General features: G+C 40.9%; 5 protein-coding genes across 6 annotated transcripts; 3 read left to right on the top strand and 2 right to left on the bottom strand.

The window, feature by feature from the left end:
- Window positions 1-3,262, top strand: BDCG_01851. Of its 2 annotated transcripts, XM_045417402.1 has the most exons (3): window positions 22-2,326; window positions 2,409-2,479; window positions 2,620-3,262. In XM_045417402.1, exon 1 carries the CDS (start codon window positions 351-353, stop codon window positions 2,169-2,171), a length of 1,821 nt encoding a protein of 606 aa, XP_045279789.1. In that variant the 5' UTR covers window positions 22-350; the 3' UTR covers window positions 2,172-2,326; window positions 2,409-2,479; window positions 2,620-3,262. The 2 variants fall into 2 exon arrangements, with proteins under 2 accessions (XP_045279788.1, XP_045279789.1); XM_045417401.1 differs by having other exon boundaries at window positions 1-2,326; window positions 2,409-3,262.
- On the bottom strand, window positions 2,507-4,620 carry BDCG_01852 (60S ribosomal protein L23). The gene is made up of 6 exons (XM_045417403.1): window positions 4,580-4,620; window positions 4,345-4,513; window positions 4,019-4,069; window positions 3,581-3,827; window positions 3,271-3,348; window positions 2,507-3,206 (listed from the first exon to the last, which is right to left on the bottom strand). Exons 2-6 carry the CDS (start codon window positions 4,356-4,358, stop codon window positions 3,174-3,176), a joined length of 423 nt encoding a protein of 140 aa, XP_045274223.1. The 5' UTR covers window positions 4,359-4,513; window positions 4,580-4,620; the 3' UTR covers window positions 2,507-3,173.
- A 45-nt stretch (window positions 4,621-4,665) lies between these two features.
- Window positions 4,666-10,138, bottom strand: BDCG_01853 (histone deacetylase 1/2). Its single transcript, XM_045417404.1, has 8 exons — window positions 9,746-10,138; window positions 9,548-9,602; window positions 9,184-9,455; window positions 8,619-9,060; window positions 7,194-8,546; window positions 6,779-7,079; window positions 6,166-6,707; window positions 4,666-6,103 (listed from the first exon to the last, which is right to left on the bottom strand). The coding sequence occupies exons 5-8, from the start codon at window positions 7,383-7,385 to the stop codon at window positions 5,111-5,113; spliced, it is 2,028 nt and encodes a 675-aa protein (XP_045274224.1). The 5' UTR covers window positions 7,386-8,546; window positions 8,619-9,060; window positions 9,184-9,455; window positions 9,548-9,602; window positions 9,746-10,138; the 3' UTR covers window positions 4,666-5,110.
- Window positions 7,729-10,017, top strand: BDCG_01854 (26S proteasome regulatory subunit rpn11). The gene is made up of 4 exons (XM_045417405.1): window positions 7,729-8,111; window positions 8,310-8,563; window positions 8,640-9,175; window positions 9,263-10,017. The coding sequence occupies exons 1-4, from the start codon at window positions 8,043-8,045 to the stop codon at window positions 9,406-9,408; spliced, it is 1,005 nt and encodes a 334-aa protein (XP_045274225.1). The 5' UTR covers window positions 7,729-8,042; the 3' UTR covers window positions 9,409-10,017.
- Window positions 10,139-10,169: 31 nt separating the features above from the next.
- On the top strand, window positions 10,170-13,332 carry BDCG_01855 (mitochondrial translocase complex component). Its single transcript, XM_045417406.1, has 2 exons — window positions 10,170-11,562; window positions 11,628-13,332. The coding sequence occupies exons 1-2, from the start codon at window positions 10,441-10,443 to the stop codon at window positions 12,231-12,233; spliced, it is 1,728 nt and encodes a 575-aa protein (XP_045274226.1). The 5' UTR covers window positions 10,170-10,440; the 3' UTR covers window positions 12,234-13,332.
- The last annotated feature ends 9,532 nt before the right edge of the window (window positions 13,333-22,864 follow it).

Below are 22,864 nucleotides of genomic sequence, written 5' to 3' on the forward strand. Positions count from 1 at the left end.
CCTTAAATCGTTCAATTGTTAGGATGAACGCTTTTCAAAATTGACATGCCTTACGCATAGTAATTATTGGATATTGAGGTGATACAGTGCGACCCAGTCACAGCAGGAAAGGTGCTGAGGGGCGACGAAGCTAAATATTTATCTTCGTCCCCAAAGAATTTTATGTAAAAGCCGCATGAGCAACAAAATTTCCTTCCCCCCCATCCCCCCTTTTTTTTAATCCTGATAGTGTAAAGACCTTTGTTTCTACCTCATACTTATTTTTTATATAAGCCTCGACTGCTGGTAGCAACTGACTTGACGAAGAAAGAGAAGAGATAAATTAAAACGCTCCAAATGCGCGCATCTCTATGTCCCTCCCAATGACCCTCCGCCGACTTCTCCCCATTCTCCTCCCAATCTCAACAACATTAATAGTCTATCTATACCTATACCCGATATTCCATGGCTGCAATTTTCCCCCAACAGCCTCGAGCGCGTCTAGCAACCTTCATTCCCTGCCTCCAATCCTAAATACCCTCCGCCAGCATGCCGATGTCCCTCACCTCGACACATCCCAGTATACCCCGAGAGCCCCTTTCCGCCTCCTTGTCCTCGCCGACCCCCAGTTAGAAGGCGATTCCTCCCTACCAAACCCGAACAACCGCCTTCTAAAGCGCCTCGCCAGCCACTGGGACGCGATGATATCTGCGGAGACTTGGCCTGGCGCCCTGTTCGCGACCCAGCAGAGCGTCCGCGATACGCTGCTCCTCGATATCCCCCGTTCGCTCAGAGCGATGCGCAAGCGGATAGACCTCTTCGGCAATGACTTCTACCTAGCACATATATACCGGTCCTTGCATTGGTGGTCGAAACCGACGCATGTTACTGTGTTGGGAGATCTGATCGGGAGCCAATGGGTGACGGATGGGGAATTTGAATGGCGCGCGTGGAGGTATTGGAATCGCGTTTTTCGCGGGGGGGTTAGGGTTGATGATGAGATAACCATCACGGGCCGTGAGGATGTGCATGGGAAGGATGTGAAGGTGGTCGAAGATTTAGTATTGGATGTGCAGGGTGACGATGGATCCGCTCCCTCTGGTGGACCGTGGGAGAATCGCATTATTAATGTTGCTGGGAACCACGATGTTGGGTACGCGGGTGATATCACCGACGCTCGCATGGAACGTTTCGATAAAGCCTTTGGACGGGCTAATTGGGATATGCGATTTCAGTATCGTGCTGCCCGGGATAACTTTACGACTACACCTAACGGTACAGGCCTTACAACTATTCCCACGAAACCGGTGGTTGGGGGATCATCCAGCACTACTACCCCCTCAATACACGTTATTGTACTCAACAGCCTCTTATTGGATACCCCGGCCTTTTACCCATCGATTCAAAAACACACATACGATTTCATCAACGACGTGATCCAGCGACGATCCCACCCGGTCGGGGACCGGAGCGCGTTCACACTACTCCTAACCCATCTTCCGCTCCATAAGCGCGAAGGGGTATGTATCGATGCTCCATTTTTCCGCTTCTATGACCAAGACGATCCGCGTGCGACAGAGGATCGGCCACCAAGGTTTAAAGCTGGGGGTTTGCGCGAGCAAAATCATCTCAGCGAACATGCTAGCCATCATGGGATCCTTCAAGGGTTGTTTGGTATGAGTGGGGACCTGCATGCTGCGGCGGGGGGGATGGGCCGGAAGGGTCTTGTGTTAACCGGCCATGACCATGTCGGGTGTGACGTTCTACACTATGCCAATCGATCTGTGACACCGGGTGATGATCCGGAAGGGGACAAGGTCCCCGGTTGGTCGTGGGCTGCGACGAGATATCCTAGAAGCGGCTCCGCTCACTCCTCGCTGTCATTGCCGTTCCCAGATGGTACGCCCAATATTAGAGAAGTTACTCTCCGCTCGATGATGGGGGCATATGGCGGCAATGCGGGCTTCCTCTCCCTGTGGTTCGACTCTGATCCTTCCGTGCAGGAATGGAAATATGAGATTTCCACGTGCCGTTTGGGCGTGCAACATATCTGGTGGGCTACCCATATTCTTGCGATAGTCACGGCCGTTCTCCTTGTGGTTTCTGCATCGTCCAGTGTCTGGGCCCGGTTGTTTGGTGGCCCAGCAAGTGAGGCAGCTGTCGAATCGAGAGCAAAGGGGAATAAGGGCTAAGTGATTGGTAATAAAGCGGATGACTTAAAAAGGGTCCCCAAGATGTGAAGAGCTCCACCACGTGAGGATTCCACTGAGGATGGAGAAGGGGATTCAAATGATAAATGAAGAACTGGGTTACTGAATTTTAAGGACTGGACCCATGCTTTCTCAAGGTAGAGGCCCCCCCTTTTTTTGTTTTTTTTTTCTCCTTTCTTTGTGGACCTAATAGCTACTTATACCCTGTCCGTTTTCCAGTTTAGCATCCGAAGGAGCATTTGCAGCTTGTTTTCTAATCAGCGGTGGACCTTAATTCTTTACCTCTATATGTATGTACAATATGCCGGGTTTATTTTCTTGCTTTTATTCACCTATGCGTTTTAGGAGTATGGAAGTATACAGGGTATTACCCTCTGTGAAATTCTCTCTTGCTAATAATATTACATCTAATCTGGCTTGTGCTGTAAAGCGGATCATATAAACGAACAATATCTGTGGCTTTGTCTACGGGTCGAAATAAACAGAATATATCGCAATCTAGGAGGCAAATGTGGGCTACACAATCTCTCTGAGTTCTCTCGGATGGGTTTCAAAGGGATCATTTCTCAAAGATCCCGCGTTGCTCTCCTTGTTACTGCTGTTCTTTTCTTCATTTCTCCTATAACTCTTTCATATACTTTCTCGCACCAGGGTATTCCTATCTAAGAATTCGTCTTCATTGAGTTATCGTCGTTTCATTGACTGGCTCTGCTTGTTCGATTTCTCCTACGGAGGGATTGTATCGGACGGTACGGGTGGGTGGGACATACACTACGTGCACGCATGGAAAAGCGGGAGGGGAGATATGGAGGAAAGAAAAGAAAATGTTCAGTAGGGGGAAAAAAACCAAGAAAGTGGGAAAGCGGAAGGACAAAAGAAAATGATGACATTTGGTTAAACAAGTTTTGCGTATCGCATAAAAAACGCCTTGTAGGTAGAAAGATTTGCTTTCATTTTCTAAATTACCACATCCCCTCAACCATTCTACACCACGACACCGGAGTTGGCTGCGATACGCTGTGATAAAATGTTAGTATGTTATCTCACATATGGAAACCGAGGCGTGGTTATTGTTGCATACCGGCCACAGGTCTGTAGCTTCCTTTCCTATGGGACCGGTGATGGCTGAGCCCTTCATTTCACCCTTTGCGTTGACGATCTGCGGAAATTATATATGTTAGTATTAAGAGGTCTTCCAGACATGATGGTATCACATTTTCATCTTCCCGAATTCCTGCTCCTCAAGGAACCATTCAATTTGAAGTATGGTAACTCGACCACGTGCGAAAAGACTCCATCGCAGCGCAATCCGTTTTCCCAACCCTGACAAAAGGACCAGGGACCAGAAAGTGAAAAATAAGGGAAGGTAATACAAGTATAAGATCACTCACCACACCAGCATTATCCTCAAAGTACAGATAAATGCCATCCGCCCGTCGCCACGGCTTGCTCTGTCTTACAACAACAGCAGGCATGACTTTCTTCCTCAGCTCGGGCTTACCCTTCTTGACGGTAGCCATGACCATGTCGCCAACACCCGCGGCGGGGAGACGGTTGAGACGGGCTCCAATGCCCTTGACAGAGATGACGTAGATGTTTCGCGCACCGGAGTTATCGCAGCAGTTCATCACGGCGCCGCTGTGTTGAAAACCTTTGTCAGCATGGAATCTTCGCCTCGTATTTTGCATTTTCTTCCCGTCCGCATGCGTTTGGTTTGTTTTAATGGTTCGATGAGGGCTTTGTTGGGCATGTGGTGACATATTTTATAGGTAGGTTCCTGGGGTGGGAACTGGGGAGGGAGAGAGGGAGTTTTTCGTTTCAAAACGTACACTGGCAGACCGAGAGTCATCTTTAGCTTGTTGCCGGCGGCACCACCACGACTGTAGAAGACAGCAAAAGAAAAAGTCAGTTAAAAGTTTTCTCCAATTCAATATTTCCAATCTTCATTTAAAGATCTCCCCGCGCCGCCCGCTTCAACCTCAAAATCCATCAATTCGCGCTTTCATCCACCCCCTGCATCCTCGTCTAACATTATTCTTTCATCTGATCCGTTTCCTTATTTTTTTCCACACATTTATCATCCCTTTCTGCCTCCACCCCTCCTCACAACCAGAAGCGATCAAAACATTGGATTGGGGGTTCCTTTCAAGCCTACCCTCTTTTCGACATGGTGTTGGATTATGAAGTTTGTGCGTAACCGGTCAAAAAAGCAACAGGTGGTGGGGAATTTGGCGACAGACACGGTCGAGGGCGGCTGTTTGTCGTCTGGGTTGTGTCGTCCGTTACTTCGAGGCTTCGCGATATTTTGTGTCGCTTAGTGTGGGCTAGAAATCTTAGCGCCCGGATTAGCTGCAGTTCGGGAAGATTAGTCAGATATACACGTGACTTGCCCTAACGCTAATATGATTTGGGAATCAGAGATCAACCTCCAGGGTTGCGTATTAAAGTGATTTATTAACATTGAGTAGAGCTTTACGGGAAAGATTCAAGATGATATAAATTAGACTACATATAATGAAGCTTCAAACATCTTTGCATAATAATTTAGTGCTATTTAATGTATTATAGCTGAAAATGGCTTTTTAATTATAACATGATATCGTCGGTTTGACTGCTAACACGTGATAAAACGAAGAGCCGATGTGAAATTTATTGAAACAAAACAAAATGGGGAGGAGGACACACTTCCAAGTCTGATACGCCTTTTTGAAAAATCATCCCATACACACAAAGATACAAATAATACAGGGCAAGACAAAAGGGAACCATAAATTTAAAAGAAATACCTTCCCAATTTGACGCCCAGAGCGCCTAAGCCTACGTCAATGCGGAGCATAGAACAAACGGGGAATTTGTCGAAAGTCCAGTTTCGTTACGGTGTATATGTTATCTGTCCTAGTAAACGCACCAGCAGTTCATACTTATAGTTGCTGTTCATCATCCTTCTCCTCCTGCTTCAGAGGCTCCTCCTTCGTAGCAGCTGGTACAGGGGGAGTTCCAGTGTCCGCGGGTGTAGATGTTTCTGATGGCCCCGCCAGCTCCGGCTGTGTGGGCTCAAAAGGCGCAGCTGGTGGCAGCGCTTCAGCTGAATGTGATTTCGGTGGTGTTGCTTTACGCGGCTCCTCTTTAGGTACTTTTGGCGCCTCTGTTTTGGTGCTGGTGGCAGCAGTGGTCGGTTCTTCTGGCGGCGCATCTTCCATCATCGTGTCCATGTCGGTAGTGGTTTCCGGTACGATTGATTCGCTAGTTGATAGGGGTGCTGACTCTGACGGCTCCTCTTCATCCGCAGCGGGAGGCGCAACAACGGCTTCGTTGCGCTCGCTAGTGGATATGTCGTCTGCATCCATCCTTGACTCCGATCGCGTTGCCGGTTCCTCTGGGGATGGTGTCCCCTTGTCTTGGATCTCGACTTCTGCTTCGGGCTCCGCTTCGTCGGCATCCTCCATTTTTTCATCAAGGCCAGCGTCTTCGTCTGGCAACGATGACTCTTCCCGAGGAGTAACCAGGCCACTGTCAGCGCCAGAATCACCTCCGTCAAGATTTCGGTAGTTGACCTGGTTCCGTCGCTTGATAACACCAGGCTGCGGACGGATTCCGTTCGCAGCTTGTTCTTCTTCGTCTTCACTGTCACTTAATTCACCCTCCTTTTCGATGTATTGGTCAAACCGCCGCTTGGTAAACCTCCTATCCTTATTCTCGTCTTCGTCGAGATCGTCTAGAATGGCATCGGCTTCATCATCCATTCCATCAAGTAGAGGCCCTCTTGGGACGTCCGTCATCTGAACAGACGGGGCGAAAGCAGTGCGCTTGAGGTTTTCAATAACCTGCATTCGAATCTTGTCGAGGTACTCTTTTGAATTTGCATTGTCCATATTCGACGGGCGAACATCAAGTTCGTAGTCAGGAGAAAAGTACTGCAGTGATATTAGCTTACAAGTCTACAAGCAAGTACCCCAAAAGGTATGGGTTGCCTTACCTCATAGTAGTCATTATATGGCAACTCAGTCCCCAACTGTTCACCCACTAGAATTCCAGTTTCGAAACACCACGTTCGAGCCACATTTCTCATAGTGTAACCACCACCACCGACAATCATAGTTGGAATGCCAAAGCTCCTCACGTATTTGACGCAATTTGCATGCCCTCTCATACTCAAATTAAAGCAACCCAAACGGTCTCCGGACAAGCTGTCTCCACCACATTGCAGCACCACTGCCTCGGGACGGTACCATTCCATAACGTGTTTAATGACCGGCTCAAAAATTCCCTTATAGCTTATATCATCAATACCATCTCGCAGAGGGAAATTAACGGCGTAATGTTTGCCCGCACCGACGCCGATATCGCGTAATTCGCCTGTGCCGGGGAAATATTCCCCATATTTATGGAAGGAAACTGTCATGACTCTGTCGGTGGTGTAAAAAGCTTCTTCCACTCCATCTCCATGGTGCACATCGATATCGACATATAGAACTCTTTGTTTGAAACGTAACAGCTCGAGAATTCCAAGCACGATATCTAAAGCAAGTCGTAATCAGTGTGTAAGCAGAGGCATTATTAGGACCCATCGCAGGGTTTGCGCAACATACCGTTCACGTAACAGAAACCACTTGCTTCGCTCTTTTTCGCGTGGTGAAGGCCGCCAGCCCAGTTGACTGCGATGTCGCATTTGTTCCGGTTGAGGCGTGCAGCGCCCTCCATGCTTCCTCCAGCGCTAATTCCGCAGAACTCGAAAAGGCCATCAAAGACTGGACAGTCGTCGCCGACATTGTATCGGCTTTGCTCTTTCGCGTAAGAATCCATGTTATCAGGCGTAACTTTTGCGAGGAAGTCAATATATTCATCGGTATGGAACTGGGTCATTTCGAACTTGTTCGCCGGTTTTGCGCGCTATTAAAACAAAGACTCCGAAAAGCTTGTTAGCGAAGTTGGCGAAGCAGCATCCCAGCTAGAGAAAAGGCTGGATGTCATAGCGGAAGTTAACATATACGAGAAGAAACGTACGTAAATTTCCATCTTCTTATATAGGCCGTAATTCATAACTAAGCTATGGGCCATCCGGATGCGATGGGGCTTCATGGGATGGCCTGCGACATATGCATAGTTGCCCACATCGGAATCATAAAAGTACGCAATCCTCTTCTTATCGGCCGGGCCATTGGCGATACTCAGGTCGAGGGGTGCAAATGACGACATGGTGAAAAGTGCGCTCGCCTATAGCTATATGATCGGGTGAGAGGAGCAAGATTCAAAGCTCGAAGGCATGTACTTCGTGCAGAGGGAAGAGAGTAAAGTAGGGTATTCGGATATCGTCAGCAGCACAGAAGCAACAGCATCCTATAACAATCAACAGCGCCGGTCGTGGAGAGGGGTTGGGGCGTGGCGGCTGGGATGGAGGGAGATAGATAAAGAAGTGAAAGAGAGGGAGCAAACCTCAGTCAATGGCCGGCGAAAGAGCTCGGAGACAAGAAAGAAAGGGAGCAAGTGAACGAATTGGATGAAGGGGCGTGATGACTAAGCGCGCTTTGGTCTGCATGTTTTGGGAGAGCGCAGAAAACCGCGACAGAGCATCATCACAGCGCTTGACTACAGCTGCTACAGCTACCATCATCGGCCCTTGACTTACTTCCTAGACACCGGCATCCATGTTCCACTTGGTTAACCACTGATCTAGTACTCCGTCGAACATACCCTCTCCCGATTCCTACTCTGTTACGTGCTAGTTTCAAGCTTCGCAAGCACCGGAGCCTATTGTTGGAGCTCCATCTCTTCGGAGCCAGCCAGGGACAGCCACATCACACTGTCTACCTCCTACGCATATTCGATCACACTCAACAAACAAATATCGCGAAAATGGAGCGGTTTAATCGGATGCTGCAGGCCGCCCAGGGCATGGGTATGAGTAACGCAGCTCCCGGCGCAGTAAGTTTTGCTCTGCCCGGTTGTGTCACCCTCCGGGTTTGCTTGCGTTCTTTTTATATGATTCCTTGATAAAGGCTGGAATAAGGGCGCGCTCTCTTTGAACATCCACTCTATATATATTGCCCTATCGCGACAATAATTATACCCAGGCATTTTTCTTTTATTACAGTTCCAAGAGCTAACAGCATGACTACTCAGGATGCACCCAACCTCATCGATAACTCAGAAACAGTGCACATATCGTCGCTGGCCTTACTCAAGATGCTGAGACATGGCCGGGCAGGTGTACCCATGGAAGTTATGGGTCTCATGCTAGGGGATTTCGTTGATGAATATACTGTTAGAGTCGTTGATGTGTTCGCGATGCCTCAGAGCGGTACTGGAGTTAGTGTTGAAGCTGTGGACCCTGTCTTTCAGACCAAGATGATGGAAATGCTTAAACAAACAGGAAGGTTAGTTTTGTTCTCTTTCACCTTTGAGGGTGTCTCTAACCAATCATCAACTGACCCCTTCTTAATCTTGCTACAGACCAGAGACCGTCGTCGGATGGTACCATTCTCACCCCGGATTCGGTTGTTGGCTCTCCTCCGTTGATATCAATACCCAACAATCCTTCGAGCAACTCACCCCTCGCGCGGTAGCCGTCGTCGTCGACCCTATACAGTCCGTCAAAGGCAAAGTCGTTATCGACGCCTTCCGCTTAATCTCCTCTCAGACGCTTATGATGGGACAGGAGCCCCGACAGACCACCTCCAACCTGGGTCATCTGAACAAACCGTCTATTCAATCGCTTATCCATGGCCTAAATCGCCACTATTACAGCATTGCCATCAACTACCGCAAGACCGGACTGGAGGAGAATATGCTGATGAACCTTCATAAACATGTGTGGACGGAGGCGCTGCAAATGAATGATTTTAGAGAGGAGGGGAGCAGGAATGTGGATCGGCTGAAGAAGCTTGTTAGCCTTGCTGAGGGTTATGAGAAGCGCGTAAAAGAGGAGACTGAGTTGACAATGGATCAATTGAAGACTCGATATGTTGGGAAGGTGGATCCGAAGAAACGTCAGTACCATATCATTTATCTCCCCTCTTGTTTTTCTAAGCTCTAGTCCCACTAACCAGTTCGCTGTTACGGTTTATTATATACAGACATCGAAGATGTTGGCCAGCAACTGATCGAGGACAACATCGTCGCCGTCTCACGGCAGATGATCGATAAGGAAGCCTCCTTGGCCATCGACGCGAGTAAAAACGGGACGCAGAGCGAGTCAATGGATGTGGATGAAGAGCTATGATCTTGGCCTGTTTTATTTTAATTTTGCTACTTCATTCCTGCACTTTTCTGAGCATGAAATGTCAGGCTCCTTATCTTCTCTAGAAAGGCACTAGCATGATTCCCCGCAATTAGCAATGTGAAAGACGGGATACACATACACTGTACTGCTGTAAACTGGCATGAGGAAGGTGGGAAGGTTTATTGCCCTTATTTCTTGTGGTACTCCTACTGCCTTAGCCTCTGTATAGATGTGCAGCTGCTGTAGCATAGAAAGGAAAATAATTACTTGGGGACAACAAACTTTGGAGTGATAGCTCCTTTACCCGTAGTAACTGCTATCCCCGAAAGATACATACCTGAAGGCCTGTAATTCTTCTAGTCACCCCCAGGATGGAGGGCTTGGAAGTGCGGGAGGGAGCCGCTTTTACTCATATCTACTCCTAGAGCTTGAATGATACGGTACAAAGCGGGAAAAAATAAAGAGTAGATATAGATTTGTTACACAACAGATCCAATACAGGTGCGACAACACAAAACAGAGAGGCGCCTTGCCAACCGCCGTATGTGCTTGTTATATCGATGCCAACGGAACAGAACAGCTCACAAGACTCAGTTAATTAAAACAAAGGCAAAGCTGACGTTCTTGGGGTGGCACGACGGACGGAGCATTGATCTCCCCGGCATCTACAACCCTATGCACAATGATTGAGCATAGAGTCAAATTTCGTTCCGCTGGGTTTCAACTTTCATTAGGTTGAGGAAGAAAAGACAAGAGAAGATGAAAATGTTCGCAGAAATTGTTTTGTGGTGGTGGAAGCTGACTAAGTAACTGCACTTCCGGCCTGCCATTTCTCCCGTAGCGCTATTCAGGGATTCGATCCTGGAGCTTTTTTGAGGTTTTTCAAACTGTAGGTTTCTATACATGCAGAAACTTCCACAGAAGAGAAACACACGACCAAGCCTTGTTTCTCTAATGCTCTATGCCGTCGACTATGAAAATATAGAGCATCTTTCATATCTTTTCACATTGGTGTAAGAGGTTTTCTCCAGCATGCTCAGTCGTGCTATGCTGCCTCTTTTGAGGCCTCGTGGGGTTCCACTATCTATCCGAACCTCCTCCTTCACATACCCTCCTACACATCTACGATATTTCGCCAGTAATAATAGCAAACCTCCGCGACCTAATGGAGGCAAAGCGCCTTCTCATACGCCCTCTTCAAACCCCGAACCTTCCGCCACGCCTCCTTCACAATCATCCAAATCAGGACAAGAGTTTTCAGAGAGCCAGCCAGAATTTGAATCAAGTGGGAAATCTCAGAAGAATACCGCGCCCGAATCTGCAGGAACTGCAACTGGCGGAGGTGCGGGAGCTGGGACAGCACGGACGAGTAGTTCTGAGCCACAATCCGATTTCTCCAAGGATCAACCGGAGTTCGAGACAGAGGCTACCTCTCCGAAGGATGAAGCGGCTGCGGAACCATCGCCTTCACAGCCCCAGAAACCCCTCCCAGACCTCACCCGAGGCATCCCTTCTACGATAGCAGAGGAGCTTGAAGCTCGTTCAAAACATCGTGGTCCAACTGCCCTTAACCTCACGGAGGAAGATGGTTCAGGGGCAGGTGAGGGCGGAGACGTCCCCAAAAACCCTTATGTGTCATCCACTGAACGCCGACGAAACAGATTCATCAATATTATGTATGCTGTGTTTCTGGGAAGTGGTGTGGGTGGTACAATATTCCTAGGCCGAAATTGGGATACTGAGGAGGAGGAGAAGCTTCACAAGGATGCGCCCTCCGGTTGGGGATTTGGGCTCTTTTTCGCCCGTATCAAGGCTCGTTTCTCTGATATCACAAGTTACTATAAGGATCCAGCATTCGAGAAACTTCTTCCGGACGATGACCCGATGATGCGGCAGCCTTACACACTAGTTATTAGTTTGGAAGATCTTTTAGTCCACAGTGAATGGACGCGGGAACACGGATATCGTGTGGCTAAGCGACCTGGGGTCGACTATTTCCTTCGATATCTCAATCAATATTATGAATTGGTTCTCTTTACTAGTGTTCCGAGTATGATGGCAGACCAGGTGCTTCGCAAGCTTGACCCGTACCGGATCATTCGTTGGGTCTTATTCCGAGAAGCAACCAAGTACGAGGACGGTGAGCATGTCAAGGTATTTATTTACTTTCTTGCAGTTTTTAATTATCGGGATTATTATACTCAACAAAACCTTTGTAGGATCTTTCCTACCTAAACCGAGACCTTTCGAAAGTTATTATGATTGACACACACGCTCCACACGCCAAACGTCAACCTGAGAACGCCATCATCCTTGACAAATGGAAGGGTGATCCCCGTGACAAGGACCTCGTCGCCCTTATCCCATTCCTCGAATACGTCGCCGGGATGGGCATCGAGGACGTACGACCAGTCATCAAATCCTTCGAAGGCACCAAAATCCCCGTGGAATTTGCTCGGCGTGAGAAACTGATGCGAGAAAAGTTCCAGAAACAACTAGCTGAAGAGCGGGCCAAGAAACCCAAGTACAGCGTCAGCAGCATTGCGTCTCTACTAGGCATCAAGCCCACACCCCCAACGATTGATGGTGTTGACCCGGCCGCAGGCCTGGAGCAGGGCAAGATGCTGTGGGATCAGATTCGCGAGCGGGGCCAGAAGCAGTATGAGCTAATTGACAAGGAGATTCGGGAGAATGGGGAGAAATGGCTGGCGGAGATGGCAGCAGAGGAAGAAAAGGCGAGGGAGGAGCAGATGAATGGGATGCGGAATAGCTTTACGGGGTTCTTCGGCTTTGGTAGTGGCGGGGATGGCCAGGCGAGGAAATGATTTTCCGAGTCCATAATACATCCCCTCCCTCTCCCGAAATGATCTTTTCTTTTGCTTTTTTGTAAATTGACAATGTGCTTCAATCCCGAAGGCACTCGAATCCCAACCATGAATACCTCAAAATACCAGCCCCATGTCTCATCCAGCCCTCCCATCCTTCAGTGGCACTTTTCTACGTTCTAATCTACTCCACTGGGAACCGGCCGGACATGAAAACAATCCCTCTCTCCAGACTTCCCCCAACTCTCGTCCTATACAAAGTCATGATTTCCAGCTTATTCAAACTCTAGGTTCGCTATTGGCATACGTGGCTTGGCGCTGTTGTCTCTCCTCTCCTTATCCTTCTGGAACTTTTATCCCACTTTTCAGACCCACGCTGTCCTCTGTTGAATGTATGTATGGGTTGGGTTACTTGCATGGCTATTTATCTTCTTTTTATTATTTTTATATCGTTATTTTATAGTCCCACCTTGTTCCAGTTTAGATATTGATCTACATGCATTTCATCTGGTGGAAAAGATGGGGGGGATGGATGGCTTAGGAAGGGAACAGACCGGTCAAGGGGCTTTTCCTTTCCCCTTTCTTTAACTTGCTTTTCTTGTTTGTATCTAACACATATATGTATATTATTTGAAGAATATGCGTGTTGGTAATACGCATGTAACTAAATGGTGATGGACAAAGATTTACCTATAAGACACCATGGATTCCCCCTCATCCCCAAAGCACCAATCTCCAGTCTCTAAACGCACACAACACCTTCTCACATCCTCACGTATAGTACCCCCCTTTAACCCCCCCACTTTCTAACTCCTCCCCCCCCTTCGTATCCGCCATCAACCCCGTGTGCATATGGGAGGAAAGGGGAATGGCGGAGGAATATATCATATTTTGAGCTTTTCGTTCCTGGAAAGAATTGGAGAGTGTATGAAATAGCGCATAGCTGGAAAAAATAAGTTAAACAAATACCTGTCTAGTCCCACCTCCAAACAGCTTCCGAAACCACTTCGCCCGCTCAAAAAACGCACGGAATCCGAGTATTATGCTGCCCATCGGCGCCCCTAGGCCCTCCGCAAAGCATATGCTGATACTATCGAACAGCCGCAGTATTCTTTCGCATCAACTCCTTCCCCTGCAATCCCGTCAAATAGTCGGGCTCCATCCAGGTGCTTTGCGATGGGCTTCTGACTTTCAGGGACAGGAAAGGAGCACACAAAGCTGAGACGTCTTGGCATCTTTAAGTGGGAGGATGGTGCCGCTTAGAGTGTTTTCGAGAGATACCACTCTAGTCGATGGGAAGTTGATTGATTGATCGATTGATTGATTACATCTTTAAGTTGGTGTCTGCATCCCGTAAGGGCGCTATGCAACTGGTCTTGATCTAGCCTAATTAGGTAGTTATCTTAAGCGAGGCCCGGCAGGGCCTCGCATGCTGCCACCCAAATTGCCACCTCCTCCTCCTCCTCCTGCTTCTCTTGCGGCCGCGGCGGTAGAACGCCGTGCCTTGCAGTGGGATGTCGTCCCTTCTGCCGGTCGGTTCGACACCGTCCGGTCCTTCCCCTGCCCCCCCCGCCGCCGTTGCGACGCCGCCCCCCCCCTCAACCAACACGGTGGCGTATGACCCCGTGTGGTCATTCGGAGAGGACCTCGGGGAGAGCTTGGTTCTGACGTTCAGTCTGGCCATCTGTCTGAGGATGGAATGCGGTGCTGAGGAGGCGCCTTATTGTAAGGTGATAGCAAAAGGCTGACCAATATTTGCTGATGAAGAGAGATCCTTGATCTGTTATCAACAATTTCAGAGCACTGTGATCACAAATAATGATATCTAGAAACAGATCAGTCAATTCAGAGGCTTTAATCTTTTTATAAGTAGGAATATATTTTATCATCTTCATGAAGTTATCAATAATAATCAAAATTAAGTCATATTCTTTTGTAGCATCCGCCCTAGTGGCGTTGCCGTAGCGACCGCTCCGCCTACACGTGATCTCATATGTAATATATATAGCTAGCTCTTCCTACACGAATACAACAGATTAATCATCCCACAGGTTATAGCCCGGATAGCACGTTTTTTTTTTTCCTTCTTACTTTTGTTTAAAAACACCTGTGTAAGCATTGGATGTGTTCACCTCAGATAGAAGAATCCTTTTACTATGTTTACATTGCATATTACAAGTGTATCTAGACTGATTGTGTGATCGTGTCTGAGATCAGGACCAGATTTTTTGATAGTCTCATTATCAATTCAACTGATTCCATTACATGATTTTAACATTAGATAGTAGTTTCATACTGTCTCAGTGGGACTTACTGTCTACTCTTGTCACATTTTTCAAATGAGACCATGATTTTCACTTCTCAATTTAAATTATTTTTATTGCTTTAAATGACTTTAAATCTCATTTGAGTATTATCAAAAAGTGTTACTTTTTAAAAAATTAAAAATAGTCTAAAAAAAACCTTAAAATGTCTAAAAATAGTAACTTTATATCAAGAATGAGACTAAATGAAATTAAATGAGATCACTTTCTTATTTTTTTTAAGTCATGATTTCATTTTAAGATCTAATATATAGTCACTTTATCTGTTTTTTTAATAGCCAGTCCTAGCAGAATTCATGCCAAGAAATGTATGAGATCAGATTAAATGAGATCAAATGTGAAATTCATGGTTTCAGTAGCCAGTCTAAGTGTATCTACTTGATCAGCAATTGAAATAGCAGAACTCTATGATATAATATAACACATTTTTTTTTCAATTTCTTTATTCAACTCTTCTTTGACTGATGAGTGATATGCCTACATCACAGAGTGATAGAAGAAGAACTTTATATTTACATTCTTACACTCAGATATCTATCAATGAAGAATCAGAGAAAATAGATACTATATAATACACAGAAGTTATAGAACAGATCATGAAGTTATCTGTAAATAGTGAAGTAGATTATAAATCAGATAATAGCATCTCAAGTTTATAAACAACATGTATAGAAGTGTGATACACAAGTATTATATCTAGAATGAGTTCAGATAATATAATATTAATGATATTCAATAATCTGATAATATTCTATAACAGAATAAGTGTGTATTAAGTAGTCACTTCTGCAGCAGATGATTTCAAATCTGAGATTCACAAATATTAAAGAAATGTTCAAAAAGTCATGAATATTAAAACTGTAATTATATTTAATGATAATAACTACAAGATCTGATGTACAGAAATTCTTGCAGATGCTGAAGTCATCAGTGAATCTAATATTCTTATAAAGCATTAATATGTCTGTTCAGAAGATATCAGTCAAGATACATTAAGTGCTGAAAAATAAAGCATTCATATCAAAGTACTGTATTAATATATATTACAGTTCTTATTAGAATCTGTATATACAATCATTGAAACTCTTGAGTCAGATAATGCAGTTATACTATGAGAAAGAATTGAGATTGAATATGCTGTCTCACTTGTGAAGAAATGTATGAATATTGTGAAAGAATTCATCATCTTATATATCAGAGATAATAATTATCTACTATTTTAGAGAAGATTCTGTTATCTAGTTACATATCATAAGAAATTAATAAATAACTTAGAAGATTTCTATTATAATCTCTTTCTTATTAATCTGAAGAAGCATTAAAAGTCTTTTATTAAGATATATTTAGACAATTTCTACACATCTGATCAGAACTCTATACACAACATCAATATTAATAATCTTATAAAACAGTTGACAAACTGTATAAGTAAGTTCAAGAATGAATATTCTAAGTCTCAGTGAGTTAATACAACTATCATGACTTTCTCTACATTATTCATATACAGTTTCAAATGTGAGATATGCAGTTTGAGAGGACACTGAAAAAATATCTGTTAATATCTGTATTCAGAACTTGCTACTGAACAGTGATATAAGTTAAATAAGAAATATATTATTACATCTGAGAAGAATAATAGTAATAATATCAGTATCAGTGAACACAGCAAGTGAAAGAGTAAAAAGAAGAATAAAAATGATAAGAAGAAGAAATTCTCTGATCTTATAATCTTACAATCTGCAGCTGTTAATATGATAATTGCTTTTTCAGTAACTATTGATATAATAAGCAAATCTTAATTTCTTGACATATATGTGAGTTTTCACATGACAGATGAAAAGCAGTTTCTCATTCAGTGAAAGATGTACAATGATAATATGAAGATTTATAAAGTAAACAGAGATTACAGTCATATTAAAGAGATCAGTGATCTTCTTCTAGAATCTGAAGAAGAAAATATCACTGTTCATGATATTTATTATATTCTCAATCTCACAGTCAATCTATTGTTATTTGTCAGGTTGAAGAATCAGAGTTTTCAATATAAGCTTTCAAGCTCAAACACTCTGTTCTATTTCATTATTAAAGTATTAAGTGAAGTGATTTTCACTGCAATCTGTATATCTCAAAACTCAATTTATAAAATAGTTGAAAGAATGTCAGAAGTTGATGTACATCATAAGTCTAAAGCAGTCTACTTCACAGTGAAATTATATGTATATGATAATAACTATGCTAAAGTCATGACTGCTATTAGTGATAATGATTTCACTGATAATCAATCTCAATATTAAGAATCATCTATAACTGTGAAAACACATACAGAGTGATATATTGATCTGAAACATATATATACAGAAGCTATTATAGCATTGACAAAGAATTCACTATCTGACATCTGTATCAAAGATATCAAGATCAATTTCTTTTACAACACCTGTATTAAAGCAGATATGATATATAAATACTCAATCATCTTTATATCACAGACTGTACACTCAATGAAGTGAATTCATATCAATCTTACAGATGATGAGTGAACATTGAGTAAGTCTACAGATCATTCTATTGAATCACAGCAGAGTAATAAATATTACATATTAATTATAAATGACACAATCAGATATAGATGAATCTATTTCTTACACATTAAGAATCAAGCTTATGATTACTATACACACTGAGTTCAATTCATGAAGAACCGAGGTTTTACTGCACTAGTATATGTCAGAACTGATATTGATGATATATTCAGATCTATGAAGATTACAGCATTGTTTATTAATCATGATATAGTATGAGAATTAACTACTTCTTAATCATCACATCAAGATGACATGTCTGAGTGTGAAATACATACAATTATAGCCTGCATCAGAGCAGTTCTTATTAATAAAAAGATCTCAAAGAAATTCTAAACAGATATTCTGAAAACAGTTATTTCAATCATAAATAATACACTCATGTCTACAGTTCTATGTAATGAAAAGTATTGATCTGCAGTTGCAGATGATGATAGTAAAGAAGCTGTTTATAGCTCTTATACAATTCTCTTTTCAGTATTGATGAACATCTCATCACAGATCACATATTTCTGTGAGCTTGAAACTGATGTTTTTACTCATCTTTATAAATTATAGAAGCTGTTGAATAAGTTGTCTGCACAGATCAATTCATATAAGCTTATTAAATTCTGTGAATGTTCAATCTATCACTTGTGAAGTTCTATAACAGATAAAATTATTGATACAAGTGATATGATTTTTCCTGCAAAAGTGTAAGAAATGCTGAAGATTACTACAACTACAACTGCAGTAACTGACACTGTTTCTATCATCTATTTAATGAAGAATTCTGACATTTCTGAATTAATGAGTACAGATTGAATGCAGCTGATAAAGACATTTACAGCTTATACTTTCACTCTCATTACTGATTCTCTTCTGAAATCACACAAAAATGCTATGAGTAGATCAGAAATGATGAGAGATTATTAAAAGAAATCAATATAACATAAAATATCTGATCTTGAGAGGTACAAGATCTGAACACTTATTTCACATTCTGACATCTTATATAATGAATCAGTGACATCTGATCACTGAGTATTCATTGAAAAGAATCACTCTGATAATTTCAATGCTGATGAGAATGATATATTGCAAAAATCTCAATGAGTTGTATATAATAACTTATTGAAGAAAGACACTCATCAGAAGACTTACATCTCTGTGATTATAAATATAATAAATTGAATGATATTCATAATTGCTGTAAAGCATGATTGAACTCTATAGTAAGTGAATATAGTAATGATATATCTGTATAATAGATTAGAGAAAACAGTCTATATAAGACAATTCACAGACTTTGAATAAGAAACTCAGTGTATACTCATCTGTGCAGTTGAAGAATATCTATATAAATTGAATTCAGCTGTTAAAATATAATATGACTACTTGATAACTATACTGTAAGAAAATGACTTCAGTCTGAGTTCTTATGACTCTGCTCTTTGAAAGCATTCAGCCTGAAAACACCTGTATATAATCATATATATTGATAATCTTCATATCTTTGCAGATACTCTGAAGAATACTGATTAACTTATCAACATTTTACAGTAAAAACTAGAGATCAAAGACTTAAAGAAACTCACAAAATATCTAGAAATGAAAGTGAAATATATAAAGAATAAAATCAAATTAACACTTCAATATTACATCAATGAATTGATAGAAGATTTTTATCTAGATAATGTGACTGCTGTCTGTACACTCATGAATAAGAATCTATGTCTAGATGACTTCTCTATTTCTGAAAAAGAAAGCAGTTTTATAAAGTAATAATTTCAGTATAATGTCAAGTGTCTGTAATACTTAGCTGTTAGACTATGACTGAATATCATCTGTGCAGCATCTCTACTGACATAGAAGAACACTGCTTTCATCTCTAAGATATGAAAGACTCTATTACATGTCATTCAATATTTGAAAGAAATATGTGAGATTGGCATATTCTATATAAAGAATGATGATAAGAAATCTGAGAATGAATTTCTGAATGTAGTATACATACTAATCAGATATACAGATTCTGATTGAGCTGATCTGTTAAATAATGATTGTAAATCTACATCTGATTACATCTTCAAATTGAGAAATGCATTGATTTTATAATGATGAAGTAAGCAACTCTGTGTATTCTTAAGCTCTAATGAGGCTGAATACATGATGTTGAGTGAAGCTGTATATAAAGTAATATGATTGAGAAGTATGATGATGAATCTGAGCTTTATTGAAATAGAAGACTTTCTGCCAATTAAGATGAATAATAAGAAAGTGATTGATCTTGTCACAGTGACTGCAATCACTGTGAGAAGTAAGTATATTAATATCTGATTTCATTACACCTGCAGTCAGTTGAACAATGATATAATCTTAATTGATTACATCTCAACTGAAGAAATAACAGCAGATGAACTGACTAAACTCTTGAGCATAATTACATTTCATCAATTTCTTGATTTACTAGGTTTTACAGGTGAAGAGGGACAGAATACACAAACTTAATACAGATAGCATGATTTGAATGAATTTGAGAATGACATAGCTAGATTTGCAACAGATGATTGATTCTTTATTTTGATGTTTATGATCTCACATGGCAATGTGAGAAAGAATGTAGCATCCGCTCTAGTAGCATTGCCGTAGTGACCTCCGCCTACACGTGATATCATATGTAATATATATAGCTAGCTCTTTCTACACGAATATAACAGATTAATTATCTCACATCTTTGACTCTGGTTAACTTCATGTAAGAAATCCCGCTTCTCGCGAATTCTTTATCTCTATTCCTATCTCTCATGTAACTAATAGAGTTAGCGGCTCTTGGCTACACACAACTATATAGACTGGAGTTCATGAATACTATTCATAACTCAGCTTGAATGCTATTATACATTTAATCTCTATATTTTATCTTTCTACTGTGAATACTTCTAGTAGTTAATAGTACATATCATATCAAGCTGCAAACACCTGAATAATCACCTGTGATTCAAAGGTTGCTTGAGCCAGCGTATGATTACAGGCGTACGCCGGCTTCTTATATATTGTAATATTGTACACTAAATTAATTAGTGGCCGCTATGGCCTCTTTACACTTGTAAGCAAGTTCAGAAGCAGCTGTGTTATTATTCAATAATTATACATTCTTCTGAATCACATTCTTTCTCATCAGATTTAATCACACTTACATGACTATGATATTCACTCTAGCTTCATACAGATTAGCATATTACTAGTGTTTACAATCTTGTAATCTATTTCTGATTTAACTAGTGTTCTGTGTACACTCTTATAAAGAAACTTTCACTATATTATATTACTTATTCACTAACTTTTTTCATTCTTCAATCATCTTCTTTATTATTGTTATCATTGAATATTACTATTATCTTATCTCAGATTACTACTTCTTCTTCTATTCAATATCTTGTATCTGTTTATCTATTACATTATACATGTTTCTGATGATAACCTCTTATTTTCAGAATAAGTATTATTATAGTACTTATACTGAGCAGTTTATTAGCAGTAAGTGTAATATATTGTGAAATATATATAGCTAGAACTTGTTTATCTTCTAATAATTATCAGAATGTATTATTATAAATGATATATCTTCTTTATTTTCTTATATATTCTTGACTGTTTTTCTTCTCAGTAGATTTCTGATCATGTTTTCTAATATAATTTTACATAAATGCAGATACTGATATGTTTATTTTTATTTATATAGAATCTTTATGTATTGATAGATCTGTATTCACTGATAATAATGAACTCAATGTTGAATTATTAATTAAGAACTTGAAGAATATAATAATGAAGAAATTATCTATACTATATATAACTAAGTCTTTTATATATCTCTCTATTTTCTCTGTTTCTTTCTCTACTGCTCTCTCTCAATCTTCTACATCTATCTCTATATCTGATTCTCTCACTCTTACTATCTCTGTTCTTATAATTCTTACTTCTACTACTTCTGATTTTATTATCTCTGCTTTTATTATCAGCTCTCTCTATTTCAAGAAGATATTATATAGACTTAATAAATTATATTTCTCAGTATATACACTCTCACTCTTCTTACTGACTCTTAGAATAATTTATTGTATAAAGACTGTGTATAATATAACTATCTGAAGCTCAGTCACAGACACTGATTATTACATTTATTTTAAATATTTATAATAAGATAATTATTTATTTATATCAGAGAATTATTCTCTCTTTTAACAGTGTTAAGATTGTAAGTCTTTTTCTTTTTCATCTTTTCTTTTTAATACTGATTTTTCTATTCTTAGAAGAAATTGTTATGAGTTTTACTATATATAAAGTCATAATATTTATAGATATCAAGAAGCTTTTTATAACTGTAAAGTCTAATATTACAGAGATATCTGCTTTAATGAATTTCTTCAGAATAATAGATCTATATCAGTCTATTCTCTAGCATCTGTTATCTGACTTTATAATGCAGATAAAAGATATTCATGTTTTCAGAAATAGAAATACAGATATTATACTCTTTTATATCTGTAGATATAAGACTCATACATCTTATCTGAGATATTATTATGAAAATGAGCTATTTATACACTGTATTCTACTTTCTGTATTTTCTCATATCTCTCTCTCTCTTTCTGAGAAGTCTTATGCATGTTGTAATTACATGTACAACTCTAAGATCAGTGAGTGTTTATTCAATAACTATTTCTATCTATCACGCTCCCGGCCGCGTCAAGGCCCCGTTGCGGTTTCACACGGCTCATCACTTTCATGCGGATGATTTCATCCTGTCTGAACCAGTTTCCAACCACTCTATGACATCATTTGAATATATTATAGAAAGATTCAATTGATGAATATGAGAACCTCACTTCTATATAAGGTCAGCAGATTACTCTTTCTTGACAATGAGACACTGCTGAGATATTACTCTGACTATTCTTGCTTATGAAATGAGAGAATAATATTCACTCATTGTCTATATAGAATAGCTAGATGCTGACTTCTTATTAAAGAAGTCAGTGATTCATTTTTCTTCTACTGAAATATATATAAGAGTTACTGTATATCTTATACAATCTTTCTAGTATACTAAGTATTATATCTGTGATATTCTCACAATAATTCTGTAGTCTATAAGCTCACTATTTAAGTAAGATAGTTAAGCTTACTTATACAGCTTCTTAAATAACTATCTCTATATATTACTACTGACTAGTCACTGCTTCAGTTCTGTTATATTACAATTTGAATCACTTAATCTGATTATATGTTTGAATCAGTTGAGCTCTAACAGACTGATATGATCTCACACACTTATACTGAGATCAACTTAATTTCATTCTCTGAGAGAAACACTATATTATTTTCTAGAGTGTGTACATCTCTACTCTGACAGAAATCTGAGATTTCTGAACCTGCTGTATATTTTAACATGAGCTCTTCAACTGCTCTGTCACTGCTACAGCCTCTACACACCTACATCTATCATGAAGATAGAGAGATTAAGATTGAAGATTTACTGAGATATAAGAGAAATATCTTATCTGAATTTCACAGCTTTATCTGTACTCTTGAATGAAAATTCTGCCTTAATCTGAGTCAGTATAATACTCATAAGATATAAGTAATATACACTGCTAATCTTCTTGAAGACATCTCTGTGACTACTTGAGCTATCAAGAAGAGAGAGCTTGAGTGTATCAATACTGTTATAACTTGAGAA

The sequence above is a fragment of the Blastomyces dermatitidis genome (genome assembly GCF_000003525.1).
Source record: "Blastomyces dermatitidis ER-3 genomic scaffold supercont1.2, whole genome shotgun sequence".
Taxonomy (NCBI): Eukaryota; Fungi; Ascomycota; class Eurotiomycetes; order Onygenales; family Ajellomycetaceae; genus Blastomyces; species Blastomyces dermatitidis.

Excerpts from the sequence above, each read along its gene's own strand:
- BDCG_01851 (XM_045417401.1), top strand. The coding sequence starts at position 351 with ATGTCCCTCCCAATGACCCTCCGCCGACTTCTCCCCATTCTCCTCCCA.
- BDCG_01852 (XM_045417403.1), bottom strand. Across the intron at positions 3,828-4,018 it reads ATGACTCTCGGTCTGCCAGT|CGGCGCCGTGATGAACTGCT; the intron begins GTACGTTTTGAA and ends TTTTCAACACAG. Across the intron at positions 3,207-3,270 it reads AAGCTACAGACCTGTGGCCG|CGTATCGCAGCCAACTCCGG; the intron begins GTATGCAACAAT and ends ATTTTATCACAG.
- BDCG_01855 (XM_045417406.1), top strand. The coding sequence starts at position 10,441 with ATGCTCAGTCGTGCTATGCTGCCTCTTTTGAGGCCTCGTGGGGTTCCA. Across the intron at positions 11,563-11,627 it reads AGGACGGTGAGCATGTCAAG|GATCTTTCCTACCTAAACCG; the intron begins GTATTTATTTAC and ends AAACCTTTGTAG.
- BDCG_01853 (XM_045417404.1), bottom strand. The coding sequence starts at position 7,385 with ATGTCGTCATTTGCACCCCTCGACCTGAGTATCGCCAATGGCCCGGCC. Across the intron at positions 7,080-7,193 it reads ATAAGAAGATGGAAATTTAC|CGCGCAAAACCGGCGAACAA; the intron begins GTACGTTTCTTC and ends TTGTTTTAATAG. Across the intron at positions 6,104-6,165 it reads CATATAATGACTACTATGAG|TACTTTTCTCCTGACTACGA; the intron begins GTAAGGCAACCC and ends ATATCACTGCAG.
- BDCG_01854 (XM_045417405.1), top strand. The coding sequence starts at position 8,043 with ATGGAGCGGTTTAATCGGATGCTGCAGGCCGCCCAGGGCATGGGTATG. Across the intron at positions 8,112-8,309 it reads GTAACGCAGCTCCCGGCGCA|GATGCACCCAACCTCATCGA; the intron begins GTAAGTTTTGCT and ends ATGACTACTCAG. Across the intron at positions 8,564-8,639 it reads ATGCTTAAACAAACAGGAAG|ACCAGAGACCGTCGTCGGAT; the intron begins GTTAGTTTTGTT and ends ATCTTGCTACAG.